This window comes from Suricata suricatta, chromosome 5 (genome assembly GCF_006229205.1).
Source record: "Suricata suricatta isolate VVHF042 chromosome 5, meerkat_22Aug2017_6uvM2_HiC, whole genome shotgun sequence".
NCBI classification, from domain to species: domain Eukaryota; kingdom Metazoa; phylum Chordata; class Mammalia; order Carnivora; family Herpestidae; genus Suricata; species Suricata suricatta.
The window spans coordinates 58,063,419-58,081,713 of NC_043704.1; the positions used below are offsets into that span (position 1 = coordinate 58,063,419).

An 18,295-nucleotide genomic window follows, 5' to 3' on the forward strand; every position below is an offset into this window, starting at 1 on the left:
GGTCATGATCTCAGAGTTCATAGGATCAAGCCCAGTATAGAACTCTGTGCTGACAGTTTGGAGCCTGCTTGGGATTCTTTCTCTCCCCTCTCTGTCTCCCCTTGCTCTCTTACTCTCTCTCAAAATAAAATATTTAAGAGATTTTTTAAAAAGAAGAAGTATAGTTAGGATATTCACCCTATAGGATTGTACATGTAGAATGAGGGATAAAAAGTAATGTCAAGAGATGCTTTTTGTTTCAAGTATGTGGAACAGAAACAATGGGGGAATTACTCATTGCATTAGGAAAAACTCGTGCAGGGATTGCTTTGAGTTTGATTTTGTACATGTAGAGTTAGACATGAAGTTGACACATTCAGGAAATGTCAAGGAAATAGACAGACAGATAACAGTTCCTGTTCTAGAAGAGAGATTTAAGCTGAAGATACAAATTGGTGAGGCATATGAGTGTGTGCTAACTGAAGTTCGGGGAGTGAAAGAAATCATTTAGGCAGGGAAAATCAAGTGAGGACAGCAATGTGGCCTTTCAGTGGAGTCCACAGCGATAGATGGAGAAAGATACATCTTCAAAGGAAACAGAAGAATGACTGAAGAGGCAGCAGTAAAAGCTGAAGAGGAGTTGGCTCACAAAAACCTAGAATGATAAGATTTCATGAAAGGAGTAGCTGTCAGTTCTGATGTTTCTGAGAGGACAAAGTGGTTATAGGATTGTATTTAGGAGCATGGATGGCATTGGTCACCTTACCCGAGCTGTTTTTGTGGCATGGAAGAGAGATGGAAGTCAGGCTGTGGGGAACAAAGGAGTGAGTAGGAGGCAAGGAAATGGAAACAACAAATGTTGACGTAACTTCTAAGAAGTTTGTCAGTAATAAGAAAAAGGGCATGGGTGCTCAATTGAGGGTTTTTGATGGCATTCTGGTGGTAGTGGTGGTGGTTTTAATTAATGCAAGATACTTGACTAAGCTTCAAAGCTCAAAGTTGAAAGAAAGTAGTTAAATGCACCATAGAGAAAGTACAATAAATACACTAAAGTTTCTGAGAATATAGGGGCAGTGAGATTTATAATGTTAGTACTATAGCTATCTGGAAATTGTAAAAAAGGACAGGTTTTAAAAATTATAAAAACAGGGAAGGAAACTGAGATAAGTGCATCTGAGGAGGGCAGTGCTCTCTTCTATTTTCTCTACAATGGGAAACAAAGTCATCTTCAGGTAGAGAGAGGAGGCTTCAGAAAAAGAGCTTGGAAAATGTTTGAAATAGCATCTATGAATAGAGGAAAAATGAGTTCACTAGGTAAAGGTATTTGGATTTTTGGTCAGGGTTGAACATCCAGTTGATTATGGTAAGAAATTGTAGTGAAGACAAGTGTTTGGCTACTTGGGTCTGGGCATTAAAAAGTAGATAGCTGGGGTCAGGGGTGCCTGGGTGGCTCAGTCGGTTAAATGTCTGACTCTTGATTTCCACTCAGGTCATGGTCTCACAGTTCATGGATTCAAGTCTCTGCATTGTAACAGCAGGGAGCCTGCTTGGGATTCTCTCTCTCTCTCTCTCTCTCTCTCTCTCTCTCCTGCTTGGGATTCTCTCTCTCTCTCTTTCTCTCTCTCTCTCTCTCTCTCTCTCTCTCTCTCTCTCTCTCTCTCTCCTGCTTGGGATTCTCTCTCTCTGTCTCTCTCTCTGTCTCTCTCTCTCTCTGTCTCTCTCTCTCTCTGTCTCTCTCTCTCTCTGTCTCTCTCTCTCTCTCGGCCTCTCCCTTGCTTGTGTAAGTTTGCTCTCTCTCTCTCTCTCTCTCTCTCTCTCTCTCTCTCTGCTCAAATAAATGAGTAAACATTTTTTTAAAAGTAGATAATTTGAGTTCACTATTGTTGGACTCCCTGTATATTAGAGGGGAAGGCAGAAGAGCCAAGGGATTTGAGATATTAGCAAGAATTTTACTGAAATGATGGACTCCAGAACTTTAGCTAGATAATGAGAGAGGCAAAGGAAACAAGCCTGATGAATTGGAAAAAAGTGGAGATCAATTCATTAAAAGACCCAATGAGGAGAGAGAACAGTTGAGATGAAATTAGTTGCACAAAATGACTAGCAGGAGCATTTGTAGATTTGACTTAGGAATTCTGTAGGTGGAGCACTTCTGTATGGCAGAAGATGTCCAAATGGGATCATGAGAGTGGATGGTGGAAGTGAAATGCAGACCGCAGAGAGAACTGTGGCAGAACTGGGAGGCCAGGTAATGGATAGCACAGCAGCAGTGAACCTGAAACCACTCAGGACTATATCAGGGGTTAGGCTGGCTGAGGGTGCCGCAATCCAGATACCAACATCTTCAAGGAATAATGGATGATGTTGAGGTGTTGGGTGCTGGCAAGCTTAAAGGACCAGTAGTGAATACGTAGGCTTTGTCCATGTAGGCTCTACAGCCTCTGTCAGAACTGTTGGACTCTGCTGTAGCATGCCAGCACCTACAGCCAATACGTAAGTAAATGGGCCTGGCTGGGTTCTAGTAGAACTTTCTTTACAAAACCAGCCACCAGATTCAGCCCACAGGCTACAGTTTTACAATCCCTGAGTTAAAGGATAATAGCAGTGAACTTGAGGAAAGAGGGATTATTTAGTATTGCTCAGTGTGTTACATATACCTGGCAGTACCTACGAGGGACCAGCCCATGCACCAGAGTCTAAGGGTCCCTGAGTAGGGGGTTGGTGTCGGCACAGTATCTGTAAGAAAGGAGACAGATAAAGTGAATGGTGGCAAGATTGCACTTTACTGTGATGCTTAGGATCTTTATATACCATAGGTGATTACATCATTTTTCTAATGATTACATTGCTTGTTACTTCCAGAAAAATTATTATTTCCATGGTAGCAAAAACAGAAAATCAAAACAGAAACAATGTACAATACAGAAGATCAAAAAACATAATTCATCACTCAAAATACATCAGCAGGGTTTCATTTTATGTATATAGTAATATTACTAACCGAAGCTTATGACAAGGCTATTTTTTCTTAAAGGTGAACATGATGATTTACGGGTAAAGTGCCCCTGACCAGGAAGGGAGTTTCAATCTGAAAATTTGCCCACTCATTGAAACTAATTAAAGGTCATAGAAAACTAACTCCAGTCTCTAATCCATCATGATCAAGAGGTCATGTGCACATTCTCTAAAACAAAGGAAAGCAGGACCCAACAAGCCATATGACACTGTATGCTCAGTCTCCCAGGAGAGCGACTCAATCCCAATCCTCAACTGAGGGACCTCACTTGCACCAGGGTCACACTTTCCAGACAAGCTGGGGATATGTGCCTTCCTCTTGGTGACTTACAGCGGGATCTCAGGTCTTTTGGCAGAATGGGCTCTTACAAGTACCCATGATGATTTTAGATGATTCACGAAAAAAATTTAAAACCCCTAATTGTGAAAATTTTCAAACATGCAAAATTATATGGAATAGTATAATGAGTTCTCATGTACTGAACATGCAACTTCAACAAGTATTACCTCCCATACAATCTTGTTTCACTTATTTTTAAAAAGTTTTTTCATGTTTATTTATGGGGAGGGGGAAGGGCAGAGAGAGAGAGGGAGACACAGAACCCGAAGCAGGCTCCAGGCTCTGAGCCATCAGCACAGAGCCTGATCTGCGGCTCAAACTCACGAACCATGTGATCATGACCTGAGACAAAGTCAGAGGCTTAATGGACTGAGAAACCCAGGCGTCCCAATCTTCTTTCATTTAAACCCTTAACAGGGGCGCCTGGGTGGCTCAGTCCATTAAGCCTCCGACTTTGGCTCAGGTCAGATCTCACATTCGTGGGTTCGAGCCCTGTGTCAGGCTCTGTGAGGACAGCTGGCTCTCTGCCCCTCCCCTTCTCACGCTCCGTCTCTCTCTGTTTCAAAAATAAATAAAACATTTAAAAAACTATTAAAAAATAAATAAACCCTTAGCAATATATAATAATATAATATAATTATTATATAATTATATATAATATTATAAAATGATATAATTTTATATAACATACAAATTATATAATACACATATGTAATTAAATAATTAATTATATATAATTATACATATAAATGTTATAAAATTATGTTTTAATTTTTGATATTTATTTATTTATTTGAGAGAGGGAGAGAAAGGGGGGTACACAGAAAGAGGGAGAGAACCCCAAGCAGGCTCCATGCTGTCAGTGCAGAGCCTGACATAGGACTTGAACCCAAGAACCATGAGATCATGACCTGAGCCAGAATCAAGAGTTGGACACTCAACTGACTAAGCCATCTAGGTGCCCCAATATTTTATTTATTTTAGAATGAGTCTTTAAATGATAAAGATGTTGTTGAAACACACACACACACACACACACACACACACACACACACACAGAGCCATGATACCACTACCAGAATTAAAAATAACTAGTAACTTCTTAATATCATTAACTTATCCAGTTGGCTTCATAGCTGTTATTTTTACATTTTGGTTGCTTAAATTAGGTTTCACATAAACTCAAAGTATTGTGAATCATTTGACAAATGTCTTTTAATCTGAAGATTATTTTGTAAATCTTATTTTTTTTCCAATATATTTGTTAAGTAAATTTGACTCTTTATCTTGTAAAATTACCCACAGCCTGGATTTTACTCTTATGTCCCATGGTATCTCCATGTTTCTCTTTCACTAGTTCGGCATTTTTTTTTTATTCTTTGTTTTTTGGCACAAATACTTCATAGATGATGTTGCAGAGTTACATCAGAGGCACATAATGTCTAGTAGTGTGATGTTAACAGCCACTGATGAGCATTGCCTAGATCTGTTAATTCATGATGGGATGTAAATAGTGATGCTCAAATTCTATCATTCTTTCAGTTTTGGGCTGAGGTCTTCATATAGAGAAATGTCCTCTCAAGAATCAGCTATTAATTTGATGTCCAGTTTGTATAAGAAAAGCAGAAAAGATACTTGATTCTTTTTCTTTATTTATCAATTTTAAACATGAGTTGGTTCACTAGCATTTTACAAGGTAAAAGTATTGTGTTAAGCATTATGAATTCATATGCATTTAAACATTGATGAATTTCAGCCCATCAATGGGCTGAATAATATGGTTATTATCCATATTATGTCAAGATAGTCCCATGTATAAAATCTATTTAATCATTTGTGATGTAAGTTGCAAATATTTTCACAGTTTGCCATCTATCTTCACTTGCTTGTAATATTGTTTCCAATTCAGTGCAGTTCTTACTTTTATGGAAAAAGTTCTCCCTGTTCTCAGATTACATAGACATTCATTCATGTTACTTCTATCACTTGTGTGGAGTTTTACTAGCATTTAAATTTGTGATTCTAGGTTTCTAGTATTAAAAAATGTGCTTAAATTGATATTTATGTCTATAATGCTTTATTTCCTATTTGCTCTGTTTTTCCTTTCTGTAGTTTAGTTTGGAAATTTTCTATTGACCTATACTCCATTTCACAAATCTTATTCTTTGTGATTTCTAGTAAATTTACAACTCAATCAAATTAGTTCTTAATTTCTGACACTGTATTTTTAATTTATTGTTTCGGATAGATTTTTTTTTATTCTTTGAAGAGACTGTCCATCTTTTTATTTACTTCCTTCATCTTTTCCTCTATTCTTGAATATATTTAAAAGAATTATTTTAATATTCTTGTTGGATAGCTTCAAGTCAGGATCATTCTTGTGTCTGTTTCTGTTTCTCTCTCTCTTTTTGCAACTTCCTCCAATATTATCTCTTCTTTTTGTTTTATTGTCAAAGATAAACCGAACAGAATAGTGCAGTAATTAATGGTTTAAAAATTTTCATGTTCCTAAAGAAATTAAGAGGAGAAAAAGAGAAATATATATATAGTCTTATATTTACTCATATATTTACCATTTCCTATGGTCTTCATTCCATCTCATGGAGTGAAGTTACTATTTGGTATCATTTCCTTTCAGCCTAAAGAACTTACTTTAGAATTTCATATAAGACAAATCTACTTGCTAGGAGTCTTGGGCTTTTTTTCCCTTCATTTTTAGTTTTGAAGGATAATTTCACTGAATGTAGCATTCTTAGTGGGCTGTTTTTTTCTTTCAGCATTTTGAATATATCTTCTGATCTCCACTGTTTCTGGTGAGAAGTTAGCCATTAATTGTTTTATTGGTCTCTGCATGTGATAACTTTGTGTTTTTTTTGTTTGTTTGTTTTTCTTACTGATTTCAATTGCTGCTTGCATAATTTCCTCTTTGTTTCTGGCTTCCAGCAGTTTGATTATAATATGTCTAGGTGGATGTCTCTTTGAGTTTACCTATTTTGAGTTTTAAAGTTCCTGAAAGTGTAGATTAAGTTGGGGGAAAGTTTTTAAAAGTCAAATTTGAAGTTTTGGGCCATTATTTCTTCAACTATTTGTTCTGTTCCACTGTCTTCGGTCTCTCTCTCTATGGCATACTCGCATGGCATACATGTTGGAAGCTTGGTACTGTCCTCCATGACTCTGAAGCTCCATTTTCCTTTAATCCTCTTTCTCTCTGTTCTTCAGATTAGGTCATTTATATTCATCAATATTCAAATACACTGATTCTTTATTTTAAGTTTATTTTTATTTATTTTGAGAGAGAGAGAGAGAGCAAGTGGGGGAAGGGCAGAGAGAGGGAGACAGAATCCCAAGCAGGCTTCATGCTGTCAGCGCAGAGCCAGATGTGGGGCTCAAACTCATGAACCACAGGATCGTGACCTGAACTGAAATCAAGAGTAGGACACTTAACACACTGAACCACTCAGGTGCCCCTCAAATACACTGAATCTTTCTTCTGCTACTTCAAATTGACTGTTGAGAATCCCAAGTAAATTTTTTTAAATTTTATTTATTTTTTTTACTTTATAAAGTTTCATATTTTTTTAACATATGCAATTATTTTCCATCATTTACAATACAGTAGTTGCAATGACACTCCAAACAGAAAAGCAAAGTAAAAAATCAAAACACCAACTTCTGTTTCATGTAATTAGACTTATACAGAAATTAGAAGGTTAAAATCACCTAATTTCACAGCTATCTGAAGTGGCAATCGTTATATAGCAGCTTATCCAAGTAAATTTTTAATCATTTTTGTTATTGCCACTTCAACTCTAGAATAATTATTTGGTTTATTTGGTAGTTTTCTATTTCTGCACTAAGATTCTCTATTTATTGACTCATTTTCATCATATTTTGTTTTAATCCTATAAGCATACTTATAAGAACTGCTTTAATATCTGTTAAATTAAATGTACTACCTATTCAGAATCCATTTCAGCCAACTGCCTTTTTCCTGAATAGAGATCACAGTTTGCTTTTTTCTTCATGTGTCCTTTTCTTTGTTGAAAATTAGACATTAAAGTAATAATAATAATGGGATAACTCTGTATCTGGTGGAGTTTTTAAAGTATTTTTTGGTAGCTACCCATATTTAAATTATAAAATCAGTTTCCTCTTCAGTGGGTAGCTATTGATATCTCTGCTCAAGTTTTTATTATAATTCTTATGCCTTTAGTTTGGTTTCCATGGAGTTGCCATGCGTTGGCAAAGTCCTTTTATTAGTCCACCAATGAAGTTGACAAAAGTTGTGTACAAATTCCTCCAGCCCACTAGGTTTCTACCCTGTACATACAGATGTTGGGTGAGGGGGGTGTTTAGAGGGTGCATTCAAAGTTGCAGACTTTGTCTTTTATTTTCCGGTAGGCTCTCTGAAGTCTCTTCACTCACCTGGGTATTTTCCCAGGCAGCTTGGGATGGGTAGACAACTCTTCTCTGCTATTCTTTGACCCCCTAATTTCCAGAGTCTCCATGTTCAATGTCTATCTAGGCTGCTTCCCGCCCACCATGGGATTTGCAAACCCAAGCTAACCAAGCCGCAGTTTTTCTCTGTTTCCTACCAGATGTGTGCCTGTTGGCTAACAAAGTGTGTATGATCTTCATGCTCAGACCTAACTTAAGCCTGCCCCTTCTGGAAGAAAAGATGCTGCTAGTTGTAGCCAGCTCCAAAATGGGAAAACTACTTTCCTACTGGCCAGGCTGATGATGGAAGGATCCCTAAGCAAGAAGGCTAATGACTCCTGCTCTTTTTACTGAACTTCTAGCAGTTCTTCAAGAAGAAATGCTTCTCAATTATATGTTTTCCTTTGGTCCTGAAATGTTGGTTTTAATACATTTGCTCAGTCTTTTTTTTTACTTTTAAAAAATGTTTTACTTATTTTTGAGAGAGAGAGAGAGAGAGAGAGAGAGAGAGAGAGAGAGAGAGACACAACATGAGCAGGGGAGGGTCAGAGAGAGAGGGAGACCCAGAATCCAAAGCAGGCTCCAGGCTCTGAGCTAGCTGTCAGCACAGAGCCTGACACAGGGCTTGAACCCATGAACATGAGATCATGACCTGAGCCTAAGTCGGATGCTTAACTGACTGAGCCACCCTGGTGCCCCATATTTGCTCAGTTTTATACATGTTTTTAACCACAAGCACCTCAATCCAAGCCTCTCCCCATTTTTCATATTTATCTTTTATCATTATTTAATATATATATATATATATATATATATGTATTATTGCTCTCCTCCTTATAGCAATGTTTTATTTTCAGTGTTAAAAGGAGACAGATTCAACAGTCACCCCAGCTCTTATGTAAATGCCTCTTGAGTCCGAAGAGTATTCTATTGGAGAATCCTTAGGAAGTGCTCATGAGAGCAATATTCCCTGAGTTCTTACATGTGGCATGAACAGGTTTTGTGTAGTCTTTACATTAAAAGGCTAGTTTTGCTGAATATAAAATCCCTAGCTCACATGTTCTTTCCTTGAGTATATTAAATATGGTGCTGCCTTATTTTCTGGCCTAAAGAGTTGCTGTCAAAAGTTAATAATCCTATTTTCTTTCCCCATAACTGACTTTTAAAACGTACCATTATAATAATGTGCTTAATGTCTATTTTGAGCCGATTTTCCTACTTTTGCAGTATATTTTCTAATCTAATCATTATACTTTAAGAAATTGTACTTGAATTCTAAATTTTAGTATTTTCTTCTGCCTACTGCTTATATCCTTCAGTGCCTTCTCCTATACATGCTTTTAATCTTTGCTTATCTTTTTTCATTTTAAAATATATTATTTATTAATTTATTTTAAAACTGCCCTTAATTCAATTTTTAAATTTCTTTCACTGCAGTAGCTTTGGGGCTAATATGTCCTTGTTTTTCTTCTATTTTGCTCTTCTTTTTTTTTATTTTTTAAATATTTACTTAAAGAGAGAGAGAGAATGACAGTGTGAATGGGTAAGGCCAAGAGAGAGGGAGAAACAGAATCTAAGGCAGGCTCCAAGCTGTCAGCACAGAGCCTGACACGGGGCTCAAACTCACAAACTGCGAGATCATAACCTGAGCCAACGTCAGACACTTAATCAACTGAGCCACACTGGTGCCCCTGCTCTCAGCTTCTAAAATGAATTATTTCCAGGCTCTTTCCTGAATTCTCTCACCCATCTCTGCTATGCTTCCTTCTCTCCAGTTGACTCATTACCAGTCTTGCTAAAATTTTTCACAACTCATATCATTGTCCTTATTTCTTTTACCTCATTTTCAATTATTAGGCTATAGTTTTTATTTATTTTGAAGTTATCTTTGTCTAATATGTCATTGGTGTGTGAGGATGTTTGTTTTTTCCCTTTTCTCTCTTTTCTTGTAGTATCTTTACATGTGACTCTATCCTATCCTTTTTCTATTGCTCACACTTAAGGTAAATATATACTGATTTTTGCCATGGAAGGGCGGGTCAGCCTAGCTTTTTTAGGGTCTTCAGTGATTCTAGAGCCATCGCTTCTGTTATTTTCAAGGTAAATAATATTCCATTGTACTTTCTGAGATATACTTCCTCTCCTCCTCTCCCTCACTTTTATCTAAGTTGCCCGTTTGCTTTCTCTTATTGGACCTGTCCTGTTTATTTTTTTATAAATTTTTTTACATTTATTTATTTTTGGGAGACAGATAGAGACAGAGCACAAGTGGGTAAAGGGCAGAGAAAGAAGGAGGCACAGAATCAGAAGCAGGCTCCAGGTTCCGAGCTGTGAGCGCAGAGTGCAACACGGGGCTTGAACTCACAAACTGTGAGATCATGACCTGAGCTGAAGTCAGACACTTAACCTACTGAGCGACCCAGGCACCCCTGGATCTGTCCTGTTTAACTTGGATTCTACTCCCAGGGGTTTCTTCTCAGTGTAGGGATATGTCTGAAAAGCATCCTCTGCCCCAGTGCTGACAAGCTTTTCCTTGTTTCACTTGAAGGCCTGGGTAATGTGGTGCCTGCAAACCCCTTTCTTCATTTCTGCTGCTATTCCCAGATTAGTCTGCATATCTTTCTTGTGATTATCTGTTGCTTTTGCGGGGGAGTTCTCTAGTTCTCAGGGGCATCAGAAGCCCAGTCAATTTCCCTCTGTTTCTGTCTGCCCAGTTGCTGATATCACCAGGGTCCAGTGATTTGTCCACACCTGTTAACAGAGATATATTGTTAATTGGTGTCCCGACAGATATTGCCTATGTGTTTTTAGCTTTGCTACTCTAATTACTTTGTCTGTTTTTATAGGGAGCATCAGGAATATTTAAAAAGTTAGGTCAGCCATATTGCCAACTTCCCAGAATCTGCATAAACTTTATAAAAGTTTAATATTTATATATTTGGGTAATGTACACTAAAATATAATTAACATATCAAGTGGATTTCATGTACTTTCAAATATTAGTGCCTAGATCATTCTCTGTTTAAAATAAATTTGTGGGGGCACCTGGGTAGCTCAGTTGGTTAAGCCTCAGCCTTCAGCTCAGGAAATGATCTCACGTTCGTAGGTTCAAGCCCCGCATTGGGCTCTGTGCCGACAGCTCAGAGCCTGGAACATGCTTCCAATTCTGTGTCTCCCTCTCTCTCTGCCCCTCCCCATTCATGCTCTGTCTCACTCTGTCTCAAAAATAAATAATACATTTAAAAAGTTTTAATAAATTTGTGTAAGTAAAACAATTACAGAAAACAACAATTATAGTAATTTTAAGAATAAAATTAAATAGTAGTAATGATGTACAATCCTGGTGGCAAACAATTTTGGTGGTGGTATACAAATAAATCCATTTGGGATTAGTATTATAGCTAAATTGTTTTAACCATAAAGGACAGGCTATTTTTTTTAATTATGGGGTTGAAATAATATTTGGAAATAGTAAGAAGAGCAAGGAGAGCAGTGGTCCCATCTCTAATCATGAAGAAATAAGGGTACAGAAAAATAAACAACCACTATTTGAGAATGATATGCAGAAGCTGTGCCCTAATGGGAAGGCCAGGTTTCAATTCAGGAAGGGAGGAGGAAGGAATTATCAATAAAGAGGATAGTTATACTGCTAAGAGGTTGGAATATAACAAAGTTCTAAAGCTAGATATAACATTTCAAACTGAGAAATAACCCACTTAAAAAATATGCTGTCCCAAATCATGGAAACAACCTAAATGTCCACAAACTGATGAATGGATCAAGAAGATGTGGTTTATTTATATAATGGAATACTATATGGCAATGAGAAAGAATGAAATCTGACCATTTGTAGCAACATGATGGAACTCGAGGGTGTTATGCTAAATGAAATAAGTTAGACAGAGAAGGACAGATATCAGATGTTTTCACTCATATGTTTCAGGAGAAACTTAACAGGACCATGAGGGTGGGGAAGGGGAAAAAATTGTTAAGGAGAGGGAGGAAGGCAAATGATGAGAGACTCAAATACTGAGAAAAAACTGAGGGTTGATGGTAGTGGGGGAGAGGGGAAAATGAGTGATGGGCATGGAGGAGGGCACTTGTTGGGATGAGCACTGGGTGTTATATGGAAACCAACTTGACAATAAATTATAAAAAGATAAAGCATAACATTTTTTAAAATATGCTCTTTATAATAATGAGAATACTCATACCCCATGATCCATTAATTATACTTCAGAGAATTTATCTTAAAAGGCTGAATGGTCAGGGAAAAGCTATTAGTATAAGGATGATCCTTGCTAGATAGATTATAATAGTTTAAACTAAAACCCCAAACTGAAAGAACACACGATCCAATGTGTTGGAAACAATGAAAACAAATAATGTTGTGTGTAAATGACAGAATGACATAAAGTCTCTAAAAATTTCAACCACAATTAGCTTAAGAATCATGGAAAACATTTTAAGGAAAAATATAGATAATACTCATTGGTTAAAAGGATTGTAAAGTATGAGAAAACATATACATATGAATAAGATGTGTATAGACACAGAAAAAAGAAAATAGGATTTTCAGGATATTAGGATGATAGCGTTCTTCCCATTTACAAATTGTTTTTTGATCTCACTCTAGTTTAGTCACACATGTGTATGTATGTGTCTATAACTTTCCCCAAAAGAGGATATTTAGCTCAAATCACATTAAAAATGAAAATCCATTAATAATATTTCTTCAGAGCTTCCTTATACATGTTTCTATATCATTCTCTCTTTGGAGGATGGTTTATAAGGTCTAAAAAGACAACGAGACATGAAGGCACTAAAAAGATCAGTGGATGTCAGTTTGGCAGGAAGGAGAGATGAATAGGTGGAGAACCGAGGATTTGGGGGCAGTGAAACTATTCTGTGTGAATCTTCAATGGTGAATACTTGTCATTATACAGTCATCAAAACCCATATAATCTACAACTCCAAGAGTGAAGTTTATAGTAAACTATAGACTTGGGGGTGACCATTATATTTCACTGTAGTTTTATCAGCTGTAGCAGATGTACCACTGTGGTTAAGGATGTTAATAGTAGGGGACATTGTGCGTGCGTGAAAGACAGTGGGAACCCTCTACTTTCCACTCAGTGTTGCCATGGACCTAAAACGTCTCTTTAAAAAAATTAAATCTATTAGAATTCTTAAAAAGACAACTCGAGGTTGGGTTACAAAGTTTTACATTCTAACTGATCAAGAAACTATGACCTGAAGCCTAAAGCACAAATTTTGGGGTTTTAGCAGAGGAATTTATCAGACTGTGAGTTGGATTCTTTTAGAGTAGTTTCCTGTAGATTTTCAGGGATTCTTAGCAGTTCCATTTTGCCTTTTAGACAACGAGGAGCGTTGTGGGGTTTTGCCTTGTCACAGGTGTGCCCTGAGGGTAGTTAAATCTCTAGTGTAAAACTGTTCCTGTTCCTCTCAATAAAAAGCATTTTGGAAGCCGATCACATGTTCATGTCTTTTCCATCTATGTTCTGTTATAGTTACACAGGATGAATGGAGGAGCAGCCGTATAATAGAAGTACAGATAAATCAGACTCTGGAAATACCATGCTTTCAAAATATCTCCTCAGAAATTTCGTCTGAGTTCACCTCTGCATGGTTGGTGGTAAGCGTTGCCCTTTTCAGTGAATAACTGCAATGATCTTTAAATATTAATGAAATGAAAATGAATAACAAGTAATAATAGGGAAGGAAGCACACGGGAGGAAAGGCTGGCATTATGTGGAAGGTGGGGGACAGGCCGGGGGGGGCACTAAGATTCCTTCTAACTCAGCAAGCCTCCAGGCCTAGGAGTACAGTAATTTAAAAATTAGTTCTTAAAGGTTAGTTTCTATTTCCAGCTGTATACTGAACCATGATTACACAGAGGAAAGCATACGATGGTGCCCTGGAGAGGAGCCACATCCAGCAGAAACCCCTTCTCACAAATATTTGTTTTATAAACAACGTGTACAAAGGGAGAAACCTCTTTTCCTGGAACCCTTGCTGCTGCATCCCGGGGAATACATAGCATTTCTTTAGATTGGGAAACGCAAATGCTAACGCTTGTAAGATATAGGCAGAAGGGGCACCTGGGTGGCTTAGTCAGTTGAGCATCGATCGGCTCAGGTCATGATCTCATGGTTTGTGAGTTTGAACCCCTCTTTGGGCTTTCTGCTGTCAGAAAGCCTGCTTGGAACTTGTGTGTGTGTGTGTGTGTGTGTGTCTTTGTGTGTGTGTGTGTGTGTGTGTGTGTGTGTGTGTGTACACGCCCCCTCCCCACTCACACTCAATCTCAAAACTAAATAAACATTAAAAAACAAAAGACAAATAAAATAAAGATAATCATCAACACGGTTTTGAGAATCACCTAATGGGGTATTTCTTTAGATGATACAGAATATGATTAGAATAATTTTTAGATTGTTATCAAATGTAGGTTTTAAAAATATTTGCCAAACTCCTAGATCTCTGCGAATGTAATGGCTGATACAGTTTTTAAATACTGTGTCTGTAAAAATGATAATACATGTTATAAGTTACCTAAATTTTTATGGGCAGTCTTGGAGACTAGACCCTTTCTGTAAAGATTTCTCTGAGGATGTGCCAAATCCAAAATAATGGACTTTCAAGAAGGCCTCGAAATACAAACTACTGATGAACTTTCACTATCTAGGGTTTAAAACATTTTTTCAACATTTATTTACCTTTAAGAAGCAGAGAAATACAGAGCACAAGCAAGGGAAGGGCAGAGAGAGAGGGAGACAAAAAATCAGAGGCAGGCTCCAGACTCTGCGCTGTCAGCACAGAGCCCAATGTGGGACTCGAACCCACGGGCTGTGAGATCATGACCTGAGCTTAAGTCAGATGCTCAACTGACTGAGCCACTCAGATGCCCCTGTCTAGATATTTTGTGAATAGTCAGTAGAATGAAAAGAAAAAAAATTTTCTGAAATATCTTTCTCAAACTGTTCTGAGATCTACAGTATCTCTTTGTCATCCATCAAAAAAACACTTTTTTTCTTCCTTTATTAGATTTGGTTTCTAAAATGTAAGTCTTCCTATCATTACACCTATCATTAGTATAAATCAATTGTTTTTAACAAACATGATACAATGTGATTTGTAGAAAAAAGTTGAGAAGTGGAAAAGGTCTCAAGAGGGCAGGAACTGGCTATACTAAACATCACAGCAATGGAAGTGTACTATCTACACCTTGCTCTCACGATTCATATGTCCCACTAATGGGCAAGAATTCCACCCTAATTATCACAAAGTCACTATCAATGGGAATAATAAAGTTTAATCATAATAAATAATAATATAGTTTAATAAGACATGACTATAGAGATTTATACTGGCTAGTAAGTTGATCTATAGCGTTCTTATCTTATGTAAAGGGTGGGACATCTATTTTTCCAAGCAAGTGTCAATACTTCAGTCATCGTATGTCTTTTGTGTGACTCTGAGCTTCTCCAGGGCAAAAAGCTGTGCCACTCATTTCAAACTCCCCAGGATCTAGTACAGTACTTAGAACCCAGGCACTCAATAAAGACTTAATAAATAATGGAATGGATCTGTTTCTGTTTCTCTTTGTCTTTTCCCCTCACAGTCCTATTCATTGGACTCATGGTAAACTGATGGTCACTAAATTCATGCTGGCTGTTCAACTGGTTGATGAGCAGCTCATTAATGATCATGACCAGATAACTGAGAAGACACCTTCCATCTAGTAGTTTCCTTCAAAGAAATGAAGAAGACCTTTGGAGTCTGCCAGGACCTTCAAGATAAATGAGGGACAGAGAGAGGGCACTTAAGGTCACACAGCAAGGCAATCTTAAACTTCTAGAACATCAAGCCATGCTGTCAATCTGAAGGATGCACCATGATGCAGACAATTTGAGGAATCTTTTTCATCTGGAGAAATCTCTCTTCAAAGGGAACATTGTATTGACGAATGTGCTGATGAAATTCCTACTGTGCATTCCCTCTTTAAATGTCAAAAGCTATCTGCTCCTCTGGTTTACATCTATGCTCCACTCTGTTGGCAGCTGTGGGATTTAGCAAGTCTAATAGGAAATCATCTAATGTCCTCATATTAGGACAGCTCTTCAAGTCATGACTGTGACAGGTCTGCAGAGAACATAAATACCCCCCTCAGTATTTAATCCCTAATTGAAAGAGCAATAATCATCTCTTAATCTCTTGTTAAATGAGCAGTGATAATCATAATAAGCCAATTGTTCTTTAAAACACAGTATAAGGTGGCTTTTAGGAAAAGGTTAAAGAGTGCAGGTGGTGAAGACAAGCTAGAGTGGAGCAACCTGCTGGACTGAACTCAGTTGTTCCAGGAAGTGCTTCCACTTCAAAGGCTGCACTAAACCCTGGAAACAATTTTATAAACAAGATTATTTTCGTCTAGGTCACTGAAAAACCAAAGTCATGTCTCCTTGTATCTGGAATTTTATAACACCTAATTAATTAAGCATTGTCATTGGGATTCTCAGTTATCACTAAAAAATGATTTTCTCTCTCTGTACCTGACCCCATGCAATGGCTGCATTAAATGCATCCATGGAGTGGTTTCTTTGCATTTGGGGAAGTTACATTCCAGGGTGGTGACTACACTGAGGTAGAAAGGCATCAGATGCAGATAGTGTATCCAGATTTATATAGCATGAGGGGCAATAAATAAACACAAAGGGTTAATCCATCAGTGGGCACTGAGGGTTTCCGTACACGACGGGGTGATGAATAAGAAGTCAGAGGATGTTTCTGTTTCGATGGAGTGCAGTTGGTAGATGAGGGACAAACAGTAGTTTTTCCAGTCTCTGTCCTGGGGCACAAGTGTATAGTCATCTGCAAAATCCTGCAGGCTTATTCTGGGAGCTTCTAAATAGAGTCTAATATCCTGTTTTCATTCCAAAGTATCACCCTGATTTCCCACAGTATAAATTCCAATTCAATCCTGCAAACATATGTGAATCTGTTTTGAGTGTTAGGTCCTGCAGGGATACAAAACAACATTGAATATATTCCCTGCTATGAAATACAGCTTTAATAAAAATATTAAAAATGGCAGCATAGAGGGAGAATAGTTCGATTCTGAGTAAATGGACCTGGAAAAGCTTCTTCAATTATATTTGAGCTGGATACTTAAGCAACAGTTGTCCAGCAAACCTCAGACATGTTCTATACCAAGGCCTGGGACCCATGAGTACTAGTTGGTAGTGGGGGTGCAGAGAGGTGCTGAGGGAATGTTTGTTTCTAAAGTTGGTGAAGAGGGGCACCTGCGTGGCTCAGTCAGTTAGGCATCTGACTTCAGCTCACGTCATGATCTCATGGTTCATGGGTTTGAGCCCTGTATCGGGCTCTGTGCTGACAGCTTAGAGTCTGAAGCCTGCTTCGGACTCTGTGTCTCCCCCTCTCTCTGCCCCTCCCCTGCTCATGCTCTGTCTCTCTTTCAAAAATAAAAAACATTAAAACATTAAAAAAATAATAAAAAATAAATTAAATTAAGTTGGTGAAGAAAGAGATACCCATGAGTTTTCTTCTTAAAATCATGAAAAGAAGGAGAGGACTACATGAGATTCAAATAGTTCAGTAGTAGTGATAAAGGCACATGACTAAAACCTAGACGCATATGTTTCTTCATATTTCTATCTATAAATACATATTTTCAATATACTCTTCTTTAATATTTGTAATGTTTTATGTTTAAACAAAAAGTGGACTGGCTTTATAAACAACGTTGGCTTTCCATGCCTGTGGGAAGCCTAGCTATTCAGAAAACTAAAACGTCACCTTCTACCTGATGGCTACTGACCCCAATTGTCTTCACCATAATCAGAAATAAAGTAGTAGCCAACCCCAAAGAACTGACAACCAATTGCAACGACTCGAAAAATATTGTTCTGGTGCTCTATAAAGCAGACGTGGGGAGCATTGCAAGCAGCCTGTTTTGACAGCACTGACTGGATGGAAAATAAATGGAGGTCATGTGAAGATAAGAAGCAGTTTGGAGATAAAGAAGTAGCAATCGGTACAATTAACAGAATTTATCAAATGAGCTCCATACACTCAACGCCTGCCGTGTGGCATGGTCAACACAGCCAGGTCTGATGGGGAGCTCGGGCCAGCACAGAGATGAGGTAACATCACTAAATCAAAGAGTACCAAGGCCTCTTTTCTGCATTGGAAATTCTGAATATAGTACAAAAACAGGAGAGAACTCACAAATTATGTTAAGGTTTTTCATTAAGGTCAGTAAGGGACATAGAGGAAGAGTTTTTCATGATTCAGTATAACCCTGCCCAACCCTCATCAGGCGAATTGTTTTGCCAGACTCCTGTCCAAAATTTAATTATGCATTTATTTTTCTTCTGTGCATCCTGATATATTTTTTTTTCCTGTGAATTTGTTCTTCTCCTCAAATAGACTATAAGCAGGAAAGGTAAGGACTGTTTGTTCTACTACTGTTATGAGGCTGAATAT

General features: G+C 37.7%; 1 protein-coding gene across 6 annotated transcripts in view; it reads left to right on the forward strand.

The window, feature by feature from the left end:
* Window positions 1-18,295, forward strand: part of CD96 (CD96 molecule) — a 98,008-nt gene that overhangs the window by 8,953 nt on the left and 70,760 nt on the right. For all 6 annotated transcript variants that reach the window (XM_029939264.1, XM_029939266.1, XM_029939268.1 and 3 more), the window contains exon 3: window positions 13,303-13,427. In XM_029939264.1, coding sequence (XP_029795124.1) covers window positions 13,303-13,427 — 125 coding nt within the window. The remainder of the gene's footprint in view (window positions 1-13,302; window positions 13,428-18,295) is intronic.